Source organism: Bos indicus, chromosome 19 (genome assembly GCF_029378745.1).
Source record: "Bos indicus isolate NIAB-ARS_2022 breed Sahiwal x Tharparkar chromosome 19, NIAB-ARS_B.indTharparkar_mat_pri_1.0, whole genome shotgun sequence".
NCBI lineage: Eukaryota > Metazoa > Chordata > Mammalia > Artiodactyla > Bovidae > Bos > Bos indicus.
Window position 1 is genome coordinate 26607847 of NC_091778.1, and position 21969 is coordinate 26629815.

At 45.8% G+C, this 21969-nt stretch overlaps 1 protein-coding gene across 1 annotated transcript in view; it reads left to right on the plus strand.

Annotated features, from left to right (window-relative positions):
* PITPNM3 (PITPNM family member 3) overlaps positions 1-21969 on the plus strand; it is a 97020-nt gene that overhangs the window by 24435 nt on the left and 50616 nt on the right. Inside the window, exon 3 of the mRNA XM_070772885.1 lies at positions 3827-3934. Coding sequence (XP_070628986.1) covers positions 3827-3934 — 108 coding nt within the window. The remainder of the gene's footprint in view (positions 1-3826; positions 3935-21969) is intronic.

Sequence of the window (21969 nt, forward strand, 5' to 3'; positions counted from 1 at the left end):
AGGGCTGGGAACTGGCACGCCAGGAGCAGTCATCAGTAGTTGGAAAGCGAAATCAATAACCAGGATTTTGTCTGAACAAGCCCTTTGTGGCCTCATGGCCTCTGTTGGGAGGCTTGTACTACAATGAAGAGAAATAGAGCGGAGGCTCAGGGCTGAGGCACGAGGCTCCCTGGTTTGTCTGAATGACTCTAAAAGGAGCTTTCTTGGCTGCTCTTTCCATGTGTGTATGTGTGTGTGTGTGTGCTGATGTGTGTGTTGGTGTGTGTGTATGTGTTTCTTGCTTCCACTCAGGGGACAAGCCCATTGTTGCCAGACTGAAGATCTAAGGCTGAGTATTGAGAGCAGGGGCAGAGGATTGGCCTAGAGAGGGAGAGAAAGCTTGTCTGCAAGCTGGGGGAGCAGCTGGAGAGACAGGGATGGGTTGTGGAGGGAGTGTGCAGAGAGTGCAAGGGAGCCAGGGAAAATACGAGAAAGCAGAGAGGGAGAGAGAGCAAGACTCAGTCAGGATGGGAGAGGACACACACACGCAGATACACACACGTGCACACACACACACGAACACAGATACACAAACAGACACACCAAGAGAGCACAGGAGAGAGCTGAAAGAGAGACAGTGACCCAGAAGGAGAGGGTGAGGTCAGAGACCTGCAGAGACAGAAAGATCCTGAGGGGCAGGCATGCAGAGAGAGAAAGAGAAGCCCAGAGAGGGAGAGAGGACAAGAAAGAGAGAGAGGAGAGAGGTTCTGGGATAAAGACAGATCAAGTGCCAAGAGTCATTGTGATGGAGGCCTAAAGGGAGGGACACATGTGACAGACAGCCTGAGACAGAGAAACGTGAGGACCCAGAGGGACAGAGATCAGGGAAAGGGCCAGACGTCAAGCAGAGGGGACCATGCGGAGAGTCTGAGAGGAGATGCATTTCCTAGAAAGACAGACAGAAGACCATGAGGGAAAGATGGAGGCGGGTCAGGTAGATAAATAGGAAGAGGAGGAAAGATGCCAAGGATGGTGCATGCTCAGCCTCAGAAGCTGGGAGCTCTCGGGGTTCTGATAGCGTCACAGACAGCCAGAGACAGGGATCATGCATGGCAGAGGAACTGGAAGCTAGGATGTGTGAGCACCTGCTGTATACCCAGCATTAGACCAGGAGCCCTAGCTCACTCATCTGACTGTCAATTTCCCATGTGGTTTTTTTTTTTTTTTTTCACTAAACTGATTTCCTCCAGGATGGAGGTCATGTCTCACATGCCATATAGCACTGCTCAAGAATCCATTCATTGTAGGATGAATATTAAATGAACAAGCAGACCGCTGCATGATTGGGTCACTGAGCCAGGAGACACAGGCGCTCAAGGTGGGTTACAGGCTGACCCTGACGCCTCCACTGTGGAGCTGGGACAGAACGACATAGGGGCAGACAGCAGCAGAACTAAGTATTAGAGGAGAACACCGCATGCTCTGGTGGTGAGAGGGGTGGTACCTCACCTTCCTGTGCTTCTACCCACATCTATGCTCCTACTGTGTGCTACTGATGCTTACTGACTCTTTACCTTCATTATCTCACTTAGTCCTCACAGCAATCCTATGACATGGGCATTACCCTGATATTTTATGGATGAGGAAATGGAGGCTCATGAAGCCTAGGTCATTGTCCAAGGTCAGATCGCTAGCAGATGGTGCATCCAGGATTGAAAAGAGTCAATCTAACACCATAATAGAACTCTTAAACCCCCGGTGATCCTGCTTCCCCAACATTAATGCTACCTGATATTTGTTTACAGCATTTTGACTTGTGTAGACTTTTCAAGTTTACTATGTCATTTGTTCTCATGAAAGCTTGCTAGAAAGAGTTGTGGAACCAGAGTGTTATTCCTACTTAAGAGATAAGAAAACAGGAACAGTTGAGGGCCATCTGTAAAGGTACGGGTTCACTTGGAGCAACTCAGGACTGAAATTCAGTCAGAGTTCTGCCCAGAACACAATGCAGCCCACAGGTGTAAACCATGTCCAGATGGAACACCCCAGGCTCAGGAAATTGTCTGGGTGCGTGTGGCGCTTGGGCTGCCGATACAGGATGTCCAGGGCAAGCCATCAGGAAGGCAGGATTTTAGGACTCTTGAAATAGTATATCTGGGTTTAAATCCTGGCTCTAGCCAGTGATCTTCAGCAAGTTACTTAACTATTCCATGCTCCTTGTCTATAAAATGGAGATAATAAGAATTTTATCTTTTTAGCATTGTTATGAGAATGAAATGAATTAATATTTGTAAAGCACATAACAATCTCAATGCATAGTAAAGATTTGATAAATGTCATTAAATAGATCAAATAAACACATCAAGTAAGACAGGAAGGGGGAGTGTTCCAGCCTGAAATGGGGTCTAGATTATGGATTCAGAACTCTGGACAGTTCCCCAAGCTTCGGATCCACCATATTGATTCCATCTGCTCTGTGAAGTTCTTTGGCAGTGAAATGGGTCGGATCAGACCCATTTTTTCTCGGTTATGATGAGCTTGAGGATTCTTCTCAGTACCCTTTAATGTCTGTTCTATGAGAAAAAGCGCAAAGCTCTTTACCAGGAAGGCTTGACTCTTTAAAGAGAGGGTGGGGTCATTCCTGTGGTTTATCCTTGAGGAAATGTCCCTTTTTGAGATGAGGGACAGCACCAGATGTGTGTAGTTGAGGTGTAGGATCCAGGGGCTGGTGTTCAGTGTGGTTAGGGAATATGACCTCACCAATTCCTCTGATTCACCCCTAATTCACCAATTCCTGTCCTTTCAGACCAGGAAAGGACAAGACTAGAGACAGGGTTGAAGGGAAGACTAGAGGGAGGATGGAAACATTAAGAGGTTCATAAAGTTGAGATGTAGGTTGAAGTTTCCATATAGCTCACAGCTTAGAGGCAGAAGTCTTCTGCTTTCTCAGTTATTCCAAAGCTGCTCTGATCCCAGCCAAATCTTGGTATGCTTAAATACTGATGGCAACTCCCTCCTTGCGTGAAGAAATGTCCTTAACATCTCCCATGTATAAACAGCCCCCTGTGCACCAAGACCTTTATATTCATTAGCTCCTTTAATCCTCATAACAACTCTATGATTACATGTTGCCAGTCCCATTTTACTGATGGGAAAACTGAGGCTCAGAGAAGTCAAGTAATTCACTGAAAGAAAAACTGCTACCCAGGGGCGAGGCTTTGCTTCTTCTTTTCTTTTTAGAAATTAACGTATTTACTTTTGACTGCATTGGGTCTTGCCTGTGGCACGTAGGATCTTTCACTCCACAGCGTGGGGTCTTCACTGTGGCACAGGGTCTTCTCTCTAGTGTGGCATATGGACTCCAGAGCATGTGGGCTCCGTAGTTTTGGTGCATGGGTTTAGTTGCTCCTCAGCATGAGGGATCTTAGTTCCCTGACCAGAGATCAAACCTGAGTCTCCTGCATGGAAAGGCAGATTCTTAATTTCCCTGGACCACCAGGGAAACTCCAGGGCTTTGCTTTTACTTCCCAAACACACTACTTTTCAAGAAAGACCACTCTTGGCACTAGGAATGCAGCCTTCTTTGAGTTTTCAGTCTCTCTCATGACTGTTTCTTTGTTACTTTCTTTTACTGTAACATGGAGGTCCTGTAGGATACAACAATGCATTCTTGGAATGAAAAATTTCTGCATGTCTTATACCTGTCTATAACTACCGACACCTTCAATAGTCGAAATCTACTTCAACTCACAGGAAGAAATAAACACTCCTTTGAGATATAAGCTCCTGTTAGGGCTACCTCTACACAGCTTTGCCTGTTCATGCCCCTCTCTGCTTCTTTCCACAGAGGAGGTGGCTGAAGGGAAGAATGCCATCCTTATCGGGATGAGCCAGTGGAATTCAAATGACCTGGTGGAGCAGATCGAGACCATGGGGAAACTGGAGGAGCATCAAGGTGAGATTCCGTTCCTCTGAGGTCTGGGTGTATACCTATATGTGTTTTGGAGAGTGGTGGTGGGGGGGTCAAAGTGATGGCAATTTGGGGCTAGAACCTGGGTTTTCTGTTAAGAGTCATCTGTCTCTCTTGGGACTTCACCTACAACCCCTGAAATCTGTGGCCTGCAGGAATGCTCATGGGGACTTCTGCAGGATTTTCTGTGGCAGAAAAGCTCTAGGATACTTCAACAGAGCTTCCTTTGTCCATTGAATGATCATTCAGGAGGGTGGGTAGTTAAGGGCAGGTGGTGGGGTCCCAGCTCCTAGGATTGCCAGGCCTATGTTGCTGGAATCTTCTGGTAAGGTAGGATAACCACTGGAGGAGCCTTTGAGAATGGGCAGGGGAGAAGAGCAGCAGTTGGAGTTGTCGCTTCCTTTGGTTGAATTGTTGACGAAGGAGGGGGCTGAGGATAAATCCAGAGCCTTTTTATGGAGGGGAGTTTTGACCAGGAGCTTAATCCGCAGGCAAAGCAGGCATATCTTTTCAGGCATCCACCCCTCCTGTCCATCTGACCATTTAGCATCATGAGCAGAATATTTGTTGAGTAGCTACTATGTATATGTGCTTGGTAGAAAGGACCAAGGGCTTCCCAGGTGGCACTTAGTGGTGAAGAACCTGCCTGCCAATGCAGGAGACATAAAAACATGGGTTTGATCCCTGGGTTGGGAAGATCCCCTGGGCATGGCAACCCACTCCAGTATTCTTGCCTGGAGAATCCCTTTGACAGAGGAGCCTGGCGGGCTGTAGTCTATAGGGTCGCACAGAGTCAGCCATGACTGAAGCGACTTAGCACACATGCATGCAGGAGGCACCAAAGGTGATTTAACTGAGGCTTCTGTGCTGTGATATGCGATGCAATGTAAGTCAAAACATGGGTGGGGGGAGTCAACCCTTAATCTGAGGGTTATTGGGTCAGAGGGGAGAGGTGGAATTTTAGAAGGAGGCAGGAGAAGAAGCTCAAGGAAGCATTCTTGACAGTGAACCTATGGAGCCAGGCTTTGAAAGGCAAGTGAAGGATGAAACCAAGGAGTTCATAAAATCTTGGATGACTTAGGGGAACCTGAGGCTCAGAGAGGTGCTGCAGTTGGTTATGGTCACATGGGAGTGAAGAGCAGAGCTGGGGCTAGAACCCTATCTGGGATCCAGGGTGCCTCTGCTTCTGTTAGCTTTTCCTATCCCTCCAGCCCCCTAGTATATCACTCCTCTTACTCCCCTCGTCCCTATCTCCTCTTTTCCTTTCTCTCTTGACCCCATAATTTCTCAGTTATGGTCTGGGCTGGGCTACCAATCCGGAGGTATTCAGTGAAATGGTCCTGCTTCAGCCCAGGAGAATGACCATCTTGGTACTGGCCATCTTGCCCCAGCATCTGTTCATTTTCTTACCCCTGTCCCCATCCCTGCTTCCCCCATTCAGAGCCCTCCCCAAAGCAGGTGGCCCATCCTGAGAAATGCACAGGCCTGGGATGACGGTTCCATTTTACAAACGAAGCACCCAAGGCTCAGAGAAGCTGAATCTTGCCCAAGGTCCTTCAAAGCTAGTAGCAGCATCACCCTCACATTGCTAGTCTCCTGATTCCGAGACCAGGGCTTCACCTTCCAAACTGGACCAAGCTGGGCAGTTCTTCGACAGCAAGGAGATTGAACCAGTCAATCCTAAAGGAGATCAACCCTGATTATTCACTGGAAGGGCTGGTGCTGAAGCTGAAGCTCCAATACTTTGGTCACCTGGTGCGAAGAACAGACTCATTGGAAAAGACCTTGTTGCTGGGAAAGATTGAGGACAGAAGAAGAAGGGGACTACAGAGGATGAGATGGTTGGATGGCATCATCGACTCAATGGACATGAGTTTGAGCAAACTCTGGGAGATAGTGAAGGATAGGGAAGCCTGGCATGCTGCAGTTCATGGGATCGCAAAGAGTAGGACATGACTTACTGATTGAATAAGAGCAACAAGGCAGCTCTGAGCTCCTGCAAAATCAGGTCCAAGCAACCCAGAGTCTTAAAGGCAGGGCCCTCCTGGACCACTGTCACATTTACAGAAAGGATGGGCTCTGAGTCTGGTCCCTAAGACCAGTCCAGAGACGATTTCCCTGTCTCTCCAGCCACACATGTGCAGACAGACACTGGGTCTGCTCTTTCCTCCATTCCCACAACCTGGCAGGAGCCCAGAAGGGGTCATGGACTCCAAGTGCTTCCCCAGGACGGTGTTTGGGAGCAATGAAAAGACAAACCCAGACTTGTACTCACCACCCATCTGGCCATCCCCTCCCATCCCAGCCCGTACTTGTCTGCCAAAGAATGTGTGACTCAGACGCAGTGTGAGCTAAGGAGGTGGTGAGTGAGAAGCAGTGTGAGCTGGGAGGGCAGGGGAGGAGGAAGCCGAGGGAGGTCGATGGGAGAGGCTGAAACCGAAGCTCTGGAAGCTAAGAGGTCTGGGTTTGAACCTTGGCCCTGCCTGCCGCTCCATGACTTTGTGGCCAGGAAAGTCACATCACCTCTCCAAGCCTCGGTTTCTCCATCTGCAGAATGGGGCTGGCACACAAGTTGTACGCGTTAAATGAGCTGATACTTGCAAAGTGCATTCAGTGACAGGTCATTATAACGTGGGATGGGGAAGAAGAGGGAAAGGTCTTGCACAAATATAGTTCTAGCAAACACTTTGTGGAGCTCATGAGAGGTTGGATTCGAGGCAGTTGCTTGCCTGAGTCTGAGAACTGATGCTGTTTCCTCTCAGTATGAAATGGGGAGCAAGAAGGAGAGAGGGAGAAGGAGGGGATGAGGAAGAGGAAACCAAACCTGTTTCGTTCCTTCTGAGTTCCATCCCTCTGTGGACTCACAATGTAAATTTCCACAACACGGCAGAGCACACGTGCCAATTTCATTCATTCCAACAGTCACTTTTGGAGCTGAGACATGGGCTCAACACAGGATGGTGGGGAAATAAAGACAAGCAGGCTGGCCTCATGGTCCTTGTAGGAGCTCACAGCAGAGGAAGAGGGTCATGGTCAAGGCAACAGTGTAGTAAGACAGGCTGAGTCTGGGGCCGGAGGAGAGAGCCTCGGGAGACTCTTTTGGGGAGAGGAAGTTTCTGGAAAAGGTTGCAGTCAAAATTGGTGGTACACCTGAGGTAACCAGAATTGAAAAAGACAAATGCACCCCTGTGTTCATTGCAGCACTATTTACAATAACTAGGACATGGAAGCAACCTAGATGTCCATCGACAGATGAATGGATAAGGAAGTTGTGGTACATATACACAATGAAATATTACTCAGCTATAAAAAGGAACCAATTTGAGTCAGTTCTAATGAGGTGGATGAAGCTAGAGCCTGCTATACAGAAAGAAGTAAGTTGGAAAGAGAAAGACAAATGTCGTATATTAATGCATACATATGGAACCAAGAAAGATAGCATGGACAATCCTTGCAGGGCAGCAAAGGAGACATAGACATTTTGGACACAGTGAAGGAAGGAGAGGGTGGGATGATGTGAGAGAATAGCATTGAAACATATCCATTACCATATGCAAAATAGATAGCCAGTGGGAGTTCGATATATGACGCAGCGGTCTGTGACAACCAGGAGGGGTGGGATGGTGAGGGAGGTGGGAGGGAGGTTCAAGAGGGAGGGAACATATGTATACCTAATGCCAATTCATGTTGATGCATGGCAAAGCCATCATGATATTGCAATGATCCTCTAATTTAAAAAAAAATGTGGTGATATAGATCAAGCTCTCACCCTGCCTCCTTCAATGTTCCTGCCCTTAAACGCAGGACTCACTCCAGAGACACCCCCCTGCTCATGGTTCATATCCTGGCCAATCACAGCTACCCTTGATGATGGCCCCAAATCCGTCTCCAGTCAAGACCTCCCCCTTGGGCTCCAGACTCTTACTTTCAAGAGCCCCCTACTTGCTCCACCTGGATGTCCCGAAACCGCTTCACACTCTGCAAATTCCAGATGGAATTTGGACCTTCTTCCTTCTGAACCTTAATTATGTTCTATAGCCTGTTCTTTGATCTTCTCAGTCATTTAGAGCCTGTGTTGCATAGATACGTTCAGACTGCTCTGCTATCTCCAATTCTTGAGGGTGCTAATTCTGGTGCATGCGTGTGTGTGTGTGTGTGTGCGCATTGTGTGTGTGTGTGCATTGTGTGTGTGTGCGTGTATCTGCATGCATGCTATCTGTCCCCCATGAGTTTTGTTTCTTCATTTTTTACTGTGACCTCATCCTGGTTAGCACCCCACCCTTTTCTTTTCTATGGGACTCTTGTGTCCCCCAGCTTTTGAAAATGTCGTTCTAGAGATTGATCTTGTATTTCTGCTGCACCTGAGGGTCTCACTGATCTTGGACATTTATATGCTGAATTTACAGATTTGTTTCCATTCTGCATGAGTGGTGTAAATTTAGACCCTACACCCATAGGTAGAAAGGGCTTAGAGTTTTACTCATGTGTGAGTGTTTTCTCCCACTGTCTGTAGATGGTTTTTTTTTTTCTGCTTCCCCAAAGGAATTTTGCTTTTTTTAAAAAAAATTTATTGAAGTATAGTTGATTTAAAATGTGTTAATTTCTTCTGTACAGAAAGGTGACTCAGTTATGTATATATATATTCTTTCCCATTATGGCTTGTCACAGGATACTGAATATAGTTTCCTGTGCTATAAAGTAGGACCTTGTTGTTCTTTCTGTCTTTGAGACTCTTTTGGGGGACTTGTTATTTTTACCCGTATTAGAGTATTCTCTACGGTAGATGTACCACAATTTATTTAACCACTGTGCAGTGATAGGCATCGGGATTTTTCACCATTAAAACAATGATCCATGCATGAAGAGTATAAGAAGTTGAAACTTGTAATAGATACTGCTAAACAGTTTTCTAAAAGAGCCATGCGAACGTATATCTATTCCAACTGTGGATCAGGTGAACCATTTCTCCCACAAGCTCACCAGACTTAATCTTATCAAACATTAAAATTGTACCTGATTGACAGGTGAAGACGTTTTCTTGCTCTGTTTTGTACTTACTTGCTGGCTAGTGAGAGTGATCATTTTTTCATAAGTGTGTTGACTATTTTCTTTTTTCTGTTTCTTAATTATGGCTTTTGTTCATCTCCTATTGAATTGTCTTTTTATTATTAAAAGTGAAAGTGAAAGTTGCTCAGTGATGTCCAACTCTTTGCAACCCCATGGACTATACTGTCCATGGAATTTTCCAGGCCAGAATATTAGAGTGGGTAGCCGTTCCCTTCTCCAGGGGATCTTCCCAACCCAGGGACTGAACCCAGGTTATTGGTTTCTAGGAATTCTTTACCTATTTTATGGATATAAGTAATTTATCTGCTATAGATTTGAAATATTTGTCTCTTAAATTCCTGCTAGTTGGCTGAATTTTCATATTAGCTCTAATAGTTTGTCAGTTAACTCTTTTTTTTTTTTAGGGAGAGAGTGTCAGATTGTTTACAAATCTCAGCAATTATATCCTTGCCAATATTGAGCCAGCTTACTTATTTTTCTTATTCAATTGCATTGCACAGGATCTTCAGATAGACGCTGAGTGGCAAGAGTGATCTGGGCTTGTTTGATCTCCCCCCTTCTCTTCTCGTCCTTTTCCCTCCCCCTTCCTCCTCATTCTTCTCAGTTAAGTTACTGAGGAATGATTTACATTAGGTAAATTAAGCCTTTGTAGTATATGGTTTTTACCGCTGCTTCTTAAATTCCACGACTTCCTCTTGGATTTACTTGTCTGTTAACTGAAACATCTCAAGACATTCTTTCAAGTAGGAACTGCAGATAATCATTTTCTAAGTCTTTGCATTTCTCAACATGCATTCATTTGGCAAGTTTGCCTGCATCCGTAATCATCTTCCAAACTATCTTTGAAGACGTTCCTCGTGGCCTTCTTGCCTTTAGTGTTGTTGGTCAGACGTCTGAGGCAAATTTCTGAGTAATCTGTTTTTCCTCCTTGTTGAAACTCAGTTTTTAAAAGCTTCTTTCTTTGCCTTCTAAACTCACAACCAAGTTTGCAGATGAGGTTTTGTTCTTTGCCGCGTCTGAACTTGGTGTCCTCTTTTTTTCATCACTGTGACATTTTCTTTCAATTATCTCTTCAAGTATTTCTCTCTGTGTTTTTTCCTTCCAAAACTTCTATTAGGTAGGTGCTGGAACCATGTCTCAACTCTCCCTGTCTATTCTTATGTTCTGGTCTTTGCTGGGTTCTGGAGCAGTCTGGTTCCAGCTAACCAACAGTGCACGAATTTTTCTCTTCTTTGGCTCTTTCCTTTCTTCTGATTAACTCTTCTATATAGTGTGTGTGTGTGTGTGTTTTAAAAGCAATCATCTTTTCATTTTCAGGCACTCTGGTTGATTCTTTTTCATAATAATCTAATATGGATGCCTTGGACTCATTCTATGCTTTTTAGAGCATCTATCTCCTTGTTCTTTTCAGAGTTTTCTGGTAGGTCAGAGGAGGATAGAAATAAACCACTCACACGTCAGACTGGATTAATTAGCCAAAGATCCATAAGTGAGATTACAACACAGAGCAGGAGCGAGTTTGGTTCTAATTGTCTAAGGAAGCACACAGCTGTCATTAACATTGTCCAAGGAAAGCAGTCTTGCCAAGTTCTTTTTTTAACTGAGACACAATTCACATATCATAAAATTCATCCCTTTAAAGTGCACAATTTTATGGTTTTTAATATAGTATTGAAGGTGTGCAATTATCACTATTATCTGGTTCCAGAATATTTTTTCACCCCCCTTCCCTCTCCCACAAAAAAAACCCCATATCCATGAGCAGTCACTTCCCACTTTTCTACCCCCAGGCCCCTGGAATTTCATATACATGCAGTCAAACAATGTGTTTTTTGTGTCTGATGTCTTGTCTAGCATAATGTTTTTGAGATCCTTCCATATTGTACACTGAATCAGTACTTCATTCCACTTTGAGGGTGAACAATATTCTATAGTATGGGTATATCAGGTGGCTTCCCCGGTGGCTCAGAGTGTAAAGAATCTGCCTGCAGTGCAGAAGACCTGAGTTCAATTCCTTGATTGGGAAGATCCCCTGGAGAAGGAAATGGCAACCCACTCCAGTATTCTTGCCTGGAAAATCCCATGGACAGAGGAGGCTGGCAGGCTACAGTCCATGGGGTTGCAAAGTGTCAGACACGACTGAGTGGCTAACACACACATGGGTATATCACATATTGGTTATCCATTCATCAGTCAATGGACGTTGGGTTGTTTCCACTTCTTGGCTATTATAAATAATGCTGTAAAAATTTTTGTGTACAAGTTTTTGTGCAAACATATTTTCTTTTGAGTATATATATATATGTATGAGTAGAGTTGCTGTATCATGTGGTAACTGTTTAACTTTTGGGAGAACTGACAAACTCTTTTCCAAAGTGGCTGCACCACTTCACATTCCTACCAAGAGTTCGAATTTCTCTACATTCTTGCCAACACTCGGTATTGTCTGTCTTTTGGGTTACCGTCATCCTCGTGGGAGGAAGTGGTACATACTTGTGGTTTTGATTTGCATCTCCCAAGTGAAAGTGAAAGTGGAGAGTGAAAAAGTTGGCTTAAAGCTCAACATTCAGAAAACAAAGATCATGGCATCCGGTCCCATCACTTCATGGGAAATAGATGGGGAAACAGTGGAAACAGTGTCAGACTTTATTTTTCTGGGCTCCAAAATCACTGCAGATGGTGACTGCAGCCATGAAATTAAAAGACGCTTACTCCTTGGAAGGAAAGTTATGACCAACCTAGATAGCATATTCAAAAGCAGAGACATTACTTTGCCAACAAAGGTTCGTCTAGTCAAGGCTATGGTTTTTCCTGTGGTCATGTATGGATGTGAGAGTTGGATTGTGAAGAAGGCTGAGCGCCAAAGAATTGATGCTTTTTGAACTGTGGTGTTGGAGAAGACTCTTGAGAGTCCCTTGGACTGCAAGGAGATCCAACCAGTCCATTCTGAAGGAGATCATCCCTGGGATTTCTTTGGAAGGAATGATGCTAAAGCTGAAACTCCAATACTTTGGCCACCTCATGCGAAGAGTTGACTCATTGGAAAAGACTCTGATGCTGAAAGGGATTGGGGGCAGGAGGAGAAGGGGACGACAGAGGATGAGACAGCTGGATGGCATCACCGACTGGATGGACGTGAGTCTGAGTGAACTCCAGGAGTTGGTGATGGACAGGGAGGCCTGGTGTGCTGCGATTCATGGGGTCGCAAAGAGTCGGACACGACTGAGCGACTGAACTGAACTGGACAACTAATGATGTTGAGCTTCTTTTCATGTGCTTATTGGTCATTATTAATCTTCTTTAAAGAAATATATATTCAAATCTTTTGTCCATTTAAAATTGGATAGTCTTGAGAAATCCCTGGCAGTTGAGTGGTTAGGGTGTCATCCTTCCATTGCAGAGGAAACCAGCTTGATCCCTGGTTGAGGAACTAAGATCTCACATGCTGTGCAGTGTGGCCAGAAAAACATTGGGTTGTCTTTTTATTGTAGAGCTGTAAGAGTTCTTTATATATTCTGGATGCTATATCCTTATGAGTTATATAATTTACATATATTTCTCATTCTGTGGATTGTATTTTCACTTTCTTGTTAATGTCCTTTGGAGCACAAATTTAAAATTTTTATGAAGTCCAATTTATTTGTTTTTTATTTTATTGTTTGTGCTTTTGGTGCTATATTTAAAAAGCTATTGGCTAATGCAAGATCATGAAAAATTTATTCCATGTTTCCTCTTAAGAGTTTCATAGTTTCAACTTTTATATTTAGGCCTTTGATCCACTTCGAGTTAATTTTTGTATATGGTGTTAGGTAGGGATTCAACTTCATTCTTTTGCATGTGGGTAACCAGTGGTACTAGCAACATTTATTGAAAAAAAATTATTCTTTTCTCCATTTAATTATCTTGGTACCCTTGTCAAAAATCAATTGATCATAAACATATGGATTTATTTTTTTACTTTCACTTCTATTCCACTGATATATATGCCTATCTTTATGCCAGTATCACAGAGTCTTGATTACTGCACACTTATAGTAAGTTTGAAATCAGATGTGGGAGTCACCAACTTTTTGTATTTTGCAAGTTCTTTTCTTGCAAGTTTGTTTGGTTCTTCTGTGTTTCTTGCATTTCCATATGAATTTTAGAACCAATTTCTGCAAAAAATACACCTGCAATTTTGATAGGGATTGTTGTTGAATCCTATAGATCAATTTTGGAAGTATTGCTAATTAACAATATTAGTCTTCTAATGAATGAACGTGGAAACTCTTTCCATTTATTTAGGTCTTCTTTAATTTATTTTAATTATGTTTTATGTATAGGTTTCAGTGTACAGGCCTTCAGATCAGATCAGATCAGATCAGTCGCTCAGTCATGTCCGACTCTTTGCGACCCCATGAATCGCAGCACACCAGGCCTCCCTGTCCATCACCAACTCCCGGAGTTCACTGAGACTCACATCCATCGAGTCAGTGATGCCATCCAGCCATCTCATCCTCTGTCGTCCCCTTTTCCTCCTGCCTCCAATCCCTCCCAGCATCAGAGTCTTTTCCAATGAGTCAACTCTTCGCATGAGGTGGCCAAAGTATTGGAGTTTCAGCTTTAGCATCATTCCTTCCAAAGAAATCCCAGGGATGATCTTCAGAACGGACTGGTTGGATCTCCTTGCAGTCCAAGGGACTCTCAAGAGTCTTCTCCAACACCACAGTTCAAAAGCATCAATTCTTTGGCGCTCAGCCTTCTTCACAGTCCAACTCTCACATCCATACAGGAAAAACCATAGCCTTGACTAGACGAATCTTTGTTGGCAAAGTAATGTCTCTGCTTTTGAATATGCTATCTAGGTTGGTCATAACTTTCCTTCCAAGGAGTAAGCGTCTTTTAATTTCATGGCTGCAGTCACCATCTGCAGTGATTTTGGAGCCCAGAAAAATAAAGTCTGACACTGTTTCCACTGTTTCCCCATCTATTTCCCATGAAGTGATGGGACCGGATGCCATGATCTTTGTTTTCTGAATGTTGAGCTTTAAGCCAACTTTTTCACTCTCCACTTTCACTTTCATCAAGAGGCTTTTGAGTTCCTCTTCACTTTCTGCCATAAGGGTGGTATCATCTGCATATCTGAGGTTATTGATATTTCTCCTGGCAATCTTGATTCCAGCTTGTGCTTCTTCCAGTCCAGCGTTTCTCATGATGTACTCTGCATATAAGTTAAATAAACAGGGTGACAATATACAGCCTTGATGAACTCCTTTTCCTATTTGGAACCAGTCTGTTGTTTCATGTCCAGTTCTAACTGTTGCTTCCTGACCTGCATACAAATTTCTCAAGAGGCAGATCAGGTGGTCTGGTATTCCCATCTCTTTCAGAATTTTCCACAGTTTATTGTGATCCACACAGTCAAAGGCTTTGGCATAGTCAATAAAGCAGAAATAGATGCTTTTCTGGAACTCTCTTGCTTTTTCGATGATCCAGCAGATGTTGGCAATTTGATCTCTGGTTCCTCTGCCTTTTCTAAAACCAGCTTGAACATCAGGAAGTTCATGGTTCACATATTGCTGAAGCCTGGCTTGGAGAATTTTGAGCATTACTTTACTAGCGTGTGAGATGAGTGCAATTGTGCGGTAGTTTGAGCATTCTTTGGCATTGCCTTTCTTCGGGACTGGAATGAAAACTGACCTTTTCCAGTCCTGTGGCCACTGCTGAGTTTTCCAAATTTGCTGGCATATTGAGTGCAGCACTTTAACAGCATCATCTTTCAGGATTCGGAATAGCTCAACTGGAATTCCATCACCTCCACTAGCTTTGTTCATAGTGATGCTTTCTAAGGCCCACTTGACTTCACATTCCAGGATGTCTGGCTCTAGGTCAGTGATCACACGTCTTACACTTATTAAATTTATTCCTAAATGTTTTATTCTTTTTGGTGCTATTATAATCAAAATAGATTGTTTATTGCAAGTGTATAGACATACAATTTATTTTTGTAAACTGGTATTGTATCCTTCCTCTTTGCTGAACTCATTTATTGGTTTTATTTTGGGGGGATTCCTTAGGATTTTCTATTTATTCTGCCTCCAAATAGAGGTAGTTTCACTTCTTCTTGTCCAATCTGGATGGCTTTTATTTCCTTTCCTTGTCTCATTTTCCTGACTAGATTCTCCAGTATAATACTGAATAGAAATGATAAACAAGAACCAGGCTTCCCTCGTGGCTCAATGGTAAAGAAGCTGCCTGCCAATGCAGGAGACATAGGTTCTGTCCCTGATCTGGGAAGATTCCATAAACCAAGGAGGAACAAAGCCCATGTGCCACATCTACTGACCTCAAGCCCTAGAGCCTGGGAGCCACAACTCCTGAGCCCACCAGCTTCAATTGCTGAAGCCCGAGTGCCCTAGAGCCGATGCTTAGCAACAACAGAGACACCGCAGTAAGAAGCTTGTGCACCGCAGCTAGGGAGTAGCCCCCGCTCGCAGCAGCTACAGAAAAGCTCATGCAGAAATAAAGACCCAGCAACAACCCAAAACAAAAATAAATAAAGAAGTGATGAGAGCCAACATCTTACCTTGTTTCTGATCATAGGGGAAAACTTTTAATTCTTTCATCATTAAATATGAGTTAGCTGTGTGTTGTTTTTTTTGTAGTAGTCTTTTATGTTGTTGAAGAAATTCCCTCCAATTACTGGTTTCTTGAGTGGTTTTGTAAAGGATGTTAGATTTTGCCAAATGCTTTTTCTGCATCTACTGAGATGATCATGTGGTTTTTGTCCTTTATTATATTATAATGATTGTAATACAATATGTTGTCCTTCAGTGTATTACATTGATTGATTTTCATATATTGAATAATCTTTCATTCCTGGGATAAATTCCACTTGGATCTTTCCATGGCACTAATCTTTTATGCTCAGGGTTTACAAATCTCTTCCAGATTAATTTATACTAATAGTCTATGAGCTGTCACTTAAAAGACTCTTTACAATCAGGGCCCTTCTTATTTTGAAACAAACTTAGTGTCATCAAGGCCACAATCTCATTGAGACAAAGGGAGCGGTCGTCGTATACGTGTCCTTGATCAATTTTTCTGCCTCCAGCTTTCCAGACAACTATTTTCTTTTTCCCTACTACTTGCGTTCTGACTCTAGTTTATAACCTTATTTCTAGATATGTAGTTCTTAAAGAGTGGTCCCTGGACCCACAAAATTAGCATCACTTGGAAGCTGTCAGAAATATGAACTTCAGACTTATTGAATCAGAATCAGTAGGGCTCAGAATCTGTGTTTTAACTAGCCCTTTGGGAGATTCTGGTGCTTGCTAAATTTGAGAGCCATTTATGATTATGATATTAAGTTGGTTGAAGGAACCCACAGATCCATTTTCCTGCACTCTACTTCCTTCAGTCATTGAGTCTGCTATCTTTCTTCTACACTGTTGGTTTTCCTCTAGTATTTAGTCATATTTGGATACACACTCTGCTTTGCATTTGCAGCTCCCCCTTAGCCTCTCTCTGAGTGGTGTGGTATGTCTGTTGACTGCAAGCTTCCAGCATCTTATTATTGGGGAGGGTAGGAGCTGCTGCTGGCTGAGTTGAACCATTAGCTTCTGGGTATTTTGCTCCTCTTGGGTATTTTCAGCCTCCCAAGCTGTCCTGTCCCTCAAACTTGGCCCTTCTCACACTTGGGCATGGATGCCTCTGCGTGGTGAAAGCAGGGGTGAGGGGGGAGTCCAATCACCTGGCTTCTCTCCTATGGAAGCCCAGACAGTGGCAAAACCTTCTTTTGCTTCTGTGTTTTCCACCTGTGACCCTGCCAGTCCCTCTGGGCTGCCTCCACCTTTGGCTCCAGACCTTCCTTTGCAGGATTGAGGTTATGGTTTCCTTTCACATGGCTTGGTTTTATGGACATTTGACCTTCACAGTCACACAAAAGCTCCAGGCAGAAAAGGGTCTCACACTAGAGTTTATGCTCTGCTGTTGCCATCTTGAAATTCTTAATCATTTTAAACAAAAACCCCATATGTTCATTTGGCCTGGGTCTTACAAACTCTGTAGCTAGCCCTGCTGCCCTCCATCCAATCCCTCTGTGTTCTGCCTTTTAGAGGTGCCTCACAGTCTCTGATGTGCCAGGACATCCTTTCCTATTTTACAATGCTGTGAAAAATGAAAAAGTCAAAGTGTTAGTCACTCAATCATGTCTGACTCTTTGCGACCCCCATGGAGTGTAGCCTGCCAGACTCCTCTGTCCATGGAATTCTCCAGGCAAGAATACTGGAGTGGGTATCCATTCCCTTCTCAGGGGATCTTCCTTCATTGCAGTCAGATTCTTTACCATCTGAGCCACTAGGGATGCTGCTAAAGATTCACTCACATAAAATGGTTAACGTCATTTTCTGGGGATTTGGGACAGGAGAAAAAGGCTAGATCAGTTTGCCAGTTGACCAATTTTAGCCGATCCTACTGTGATGCTTCTAAAATATAAATCCAGGAGTATCATTCTGCTGTGGAGTTGGCAACTAAGTTTTTGCTTCCTGCAGAAGGAAGTATAAATCCCCCCAGCCTGGCATGTAAGCCCATCCTGATTCTATCCTTTCTTCTAACAATTGTCATTGTCTATTGTCATTATCCCTGCAGGAGTCAGACAGCCCTGCAATGGCTATCATGAAGGATGTTATGAATACATTGGGACTGTCAGGTCATGGCTAGATCTGGCAATCTCAAGGTTATCTCTACTCTGGTATTCATGACTTCCAGGCCATACCTCCCTCTTCTATTCACACTGAGTTCCAGCCAAATGCCCAGGGGCTGCTTGTTGACTCTCAAGCCCACTTGAGCTTGCCTGTTTTTCCCCCAGTTTCCTCTCCTCTTGTAATTCTGTGCCCTTCCCCAGGGAGCCTCCCTGATGGCCCAGTCTCTCCCAGACCACCTCCCAATTGCCCAGCATAGCTTGCTTGGTCCACCTGTGTAGTACTGACCTGTGTTCTTTCAGCTGTGCCTTTCTGGGTGGGTACTCTGCCTCCCTTTCTGAAGTTGAAGCAGTGAGGGGCTCATCACGCATTCATGCCCTCCCTCCATCATTTATGCATTCAAAACACATGTACTGGGACTTACTCTGTGTCGGACCCTGTGCCGGTCAATGCTGGGGACACAGTGATGACTCAGAAATGGACTCAGAATTGACTGGCTCCCAGACTTGGCGGTGGGGTGGTTACAGGCCAGTGAGCTAATTACCCTAACAAGAGTGAGAACAAGGTCCAGAGGGATCAGAGAAGAACGTGGAGCCAGGGCTGAGTTGTGAGGCATGAAGGAGGCCTCTCGGGACTCTGGCCAAACCCATGAGGGTGCAGCAGGAGGAGGGGATGGCAGGTGTGAAGATGCGGTGGGAGGCATAAGAAGGCAGGGAAGTTTGGAGGGCTGCACAGAGTTCACCTTGATGAAAGTTGGGATGCTAGATATTGGGCTGCTGCTGCTGCTGCTGCTGCTAAATCACTTCAGTCATGTCCGACTCTGTGTGACCCCATAGACGGCAGCCCACCAGGCTCCCCTGTCCCTGGGATTCTCCAGGCAAGAACACCGGAATGGGTTGCCATTTCCTTCTCCAATGCATGAAAGTGAAAAGTGAAAGTGAAGTCGCTCAGTCGTGCCCGACTCTTAGCGACCCCATGGACTGCAGCCCACCAGGCTCCTCCGTCCATGGGATTTGCCAGGCAAGAGTGCTGGAGTGGGGTGCCATTGCCTTCTCTGGATATTGGGCTGAGTGGTGGCCAAAGGGGTCACGCGGTCTGGGAGAAGAGGTAGGCGTGGGGATGTTGAAGATGAAACCCTGAACATCAAGGTGCGGAGTTGAAGCCCTTTTAAGAGTATCCCTGGGGACCCATGCAGTAGTTTAAGTGGGAGTGACAAGCCATATTTTAGAAAGAGCGTTCTAGAAGGTAGTGTAGAAGATAACAGGAGGGATCAGGAATGAGTGTAGAGGGTATTGTGATGGGCCAGGTGAAAGGTAATGAGAGTGAATCTTTTCTTTAAAAATTATTTCTTTTCGGCTGCGCTGGGTCTCCACTGCTGCGGGTGGGCTTTCTCTAGCTGCGGGGAGCAAGGCCTACTCTCCAGCTGTGGTGCGTAGGCTTCTCATTTTGGTGACTTCTTTTGCTGTGGAGCACAGGTTCTAGGGCTCGCGGGCTTCGGTAGTTGCTGCACGTGGGCTCAGTATTTGTGTGGTACACAGGCTTACTTGCTCTAGGATCTTCCTGGACCCGGGATCGAACCTGTGTCCCCTGAATTGGCAGGTGGATTCTTAGGCACTGGCCCACCAGGGAAGTCCGGAGGGTGAATCTTGACCTTGCAGCTCAGCAGAGGCTCAGCATCTGGGGAGCACCCTGAGCAGAGAGGGAGGTGTGTGGTTTTTTTTCCTTCTCAGCCCTACTTCATGAGTTGAGTTACCAGGCTGGCCAGAACCTGGTTCAGACCCCCTGCTCATATTCCTGCTCCATGGGGTCTTCCCAGATACTTTTCTGACATGTCAGAAGCTGAATTCCTGATTCCTTCTTCTCTAAGGCCCATCTGCCTGAGTGGCTTCCCCGGCGGCCACTCCATCCTCCCAATTCAGGTGTTTGGTGATTGCGTGTCTGTTCTTGCCTGCACACTTTGCTTCTCTTGCTCTTGGGGAGCTCACAGTTTGATGGAGGGGGATTGGAAAGAGGAAATATAAAATCACACAGGAACCATGAGCAGAATACACTGTAGCAGCATCTTCTTGGAGGAGATGACAGAGCTGAGATGCGTGTGTGAGGTTGGGACAGGCAGGACTCGTGAGTGACAGAGGACCAGCCCTCCCGGTACCCAGCCCTCCCTGTGTAGCCTGTCGTGTTCGTAGGGGTTACTGGCAGCTTCTGCATTTGAAGAAAACTAGTCGGGGCGAGGCTGTTGGGCCCAGGGGCCCTGGAAAGCTTAGGCCAAGTGGGGTCTCATTTAGACAGTGGCGAAGACAGCTGCACATCTGGTTAATCACCCTCGTCCTGGGAGCCCGCTAATCAGGAAGCCGGCTTCACCGCCTCCAACTCCTCTGCACGCCTGCTGGCGGCTGCACGGAAAGACAGAGCTGAGCCAAGAGTCAGCGGCTGGGCAGGGAAGGCCAGCTCCCCGCTGCTCGGGCTCCACACCTCCCTTGTCACACAGCAAGCTCCTTCTTGTCCAGGTTGGTGGCCTTACCAGGCCCCTCGGACGCCGGGCTCAGGCATTCAAGCTTCAGTAACCCTGAAGTTCGGCTCCAGCCTCTGGGTGCTTCTCCCCAGCGCTCCTTACAGACAGCCCATTCTCCATGCCCCCCTGCTCTCCCCTCTTCAGCCCCTGACACCCCACTTCAGGAAGCACTGTCCACATGGCCTGAGGCATCACCGGAAGCCTCTGCTCTAGAAAGCCCCTTTCTGGGACTTCCCCGGTGGTCCAGTAGCTAAGATTTCACGCTCCCAGTGCAGGGGGCCTGAGTTCCATCCCTGGTCGGGGAGCTAGATCTCACCTGCCACAACTGAAGATCCTGCGTTTGTTGTTGTTCAGTCACTCAGTCGTGTCTGACTCCTTGCGACCCCATGGACTGCAGCATGCCAGGCTTCCCTGTCCATCACCATCTCCCGGAGCTCGCTCAAACTCAAGTCCATTGAGTCGGTGATGCCATCCAACCGTCTCATCCTCCATCGTCCCTTACACCTCCTGCCTTCAATCTTTCCCATCATCAGGATCTTTTCCAATGCAGGCCACAACTAAAAGAAAAAAAAAAAAAAAAAAAGATCCTGCCTGCTGCAACAAAGACCTGGTGCAGCCAAATAAATAAGTAAATTTTAAAAACAAAAGTAGAAAGCCCTCCCCCCGCCCCCAGTAGGAGGCAGAGGTCATGGGAGAGCCTCCATCAGGTGTGGGGCATTGAAAGGGACCAGATCTGAAATCGAGTTAGTGACTTTCTCCTTCTGAGCCTGTCTCCTTATCTGTGAAGGTGGCCTTTCCCACCCAGGTGTGAGATCTCAGTGACCTAGCAGGTGGGTCAGCACCGGGCAGACCACAAAGCCCCTGCAGCCCAGAGGCAGCCTTTCTGGTTTCCACCACTGAGTCCGCATGGTGGGGGGAGCTCTGACCTCCCTTTGTAACAGTCTTCCTTCTACCCAGGCGACACCAGTGTGAATCTGTACCAGCATCTCAGTGACACTCCCTCCTGGCTTCTTTCCACCTCTGCACCTCTCCATCACCCCTGCCCCCAGTCTTAATGCCCCAGCTCCACTCCCCCACCAGGCATTATGCCCACTGAAATCCTGCCCAGGCTGCAAATCCTATTTCTTTACTGGTAATGAAATATTGTTTGATTTCAGCATCTTTTAAACCATCCAGGTGAGTTGCTCCCAGGACCTGGCATGAGAACAGGGAGGTGATGGACCAGACCTAGCTCATCCCTTGGCTGGACGCCTCCCCATTCCCCAGGGTCTGGCAGACAGTAGGTCCTGGAGAAACACTGGAGGTGTATGTGCTGTGGTCAGGGCTGCGACCTGTGCTCTGAGAAGTCCTGGGTTTGGGGTGGTGTTGTTCAGTTGTTAAGTTGTGTCCGACTCTTTGTGACCCCATGGACTGCAGCACACCAGGCCTCCCTATCCCTCACTACCTCCTGGAGTTTGCCCAAGTTCATGTCCATTGAAACAGTGATGCTATCCAACCATCTCATCCTCTTCTGTCCTCTTCTTTCGCCTTCAATCTTTCCCAGACTTTTCCAATGAGTCAGCTGTTTACATCAGGTGGCCAAAGTATTGGAGCTCCATCTTTAGCACCAGTCCCTGGATTTGGGATGAATGATCTCAATTCTGAATGATTTCATCTTCATATCTGTGCTTTGTAAGTGCCGCCTGATGGACAGTGGAGCACATGCCGGGGGCTGGGAACTTGGTTTACGCGTGGTGCTGTCCACATGGCCTGAGCCATCG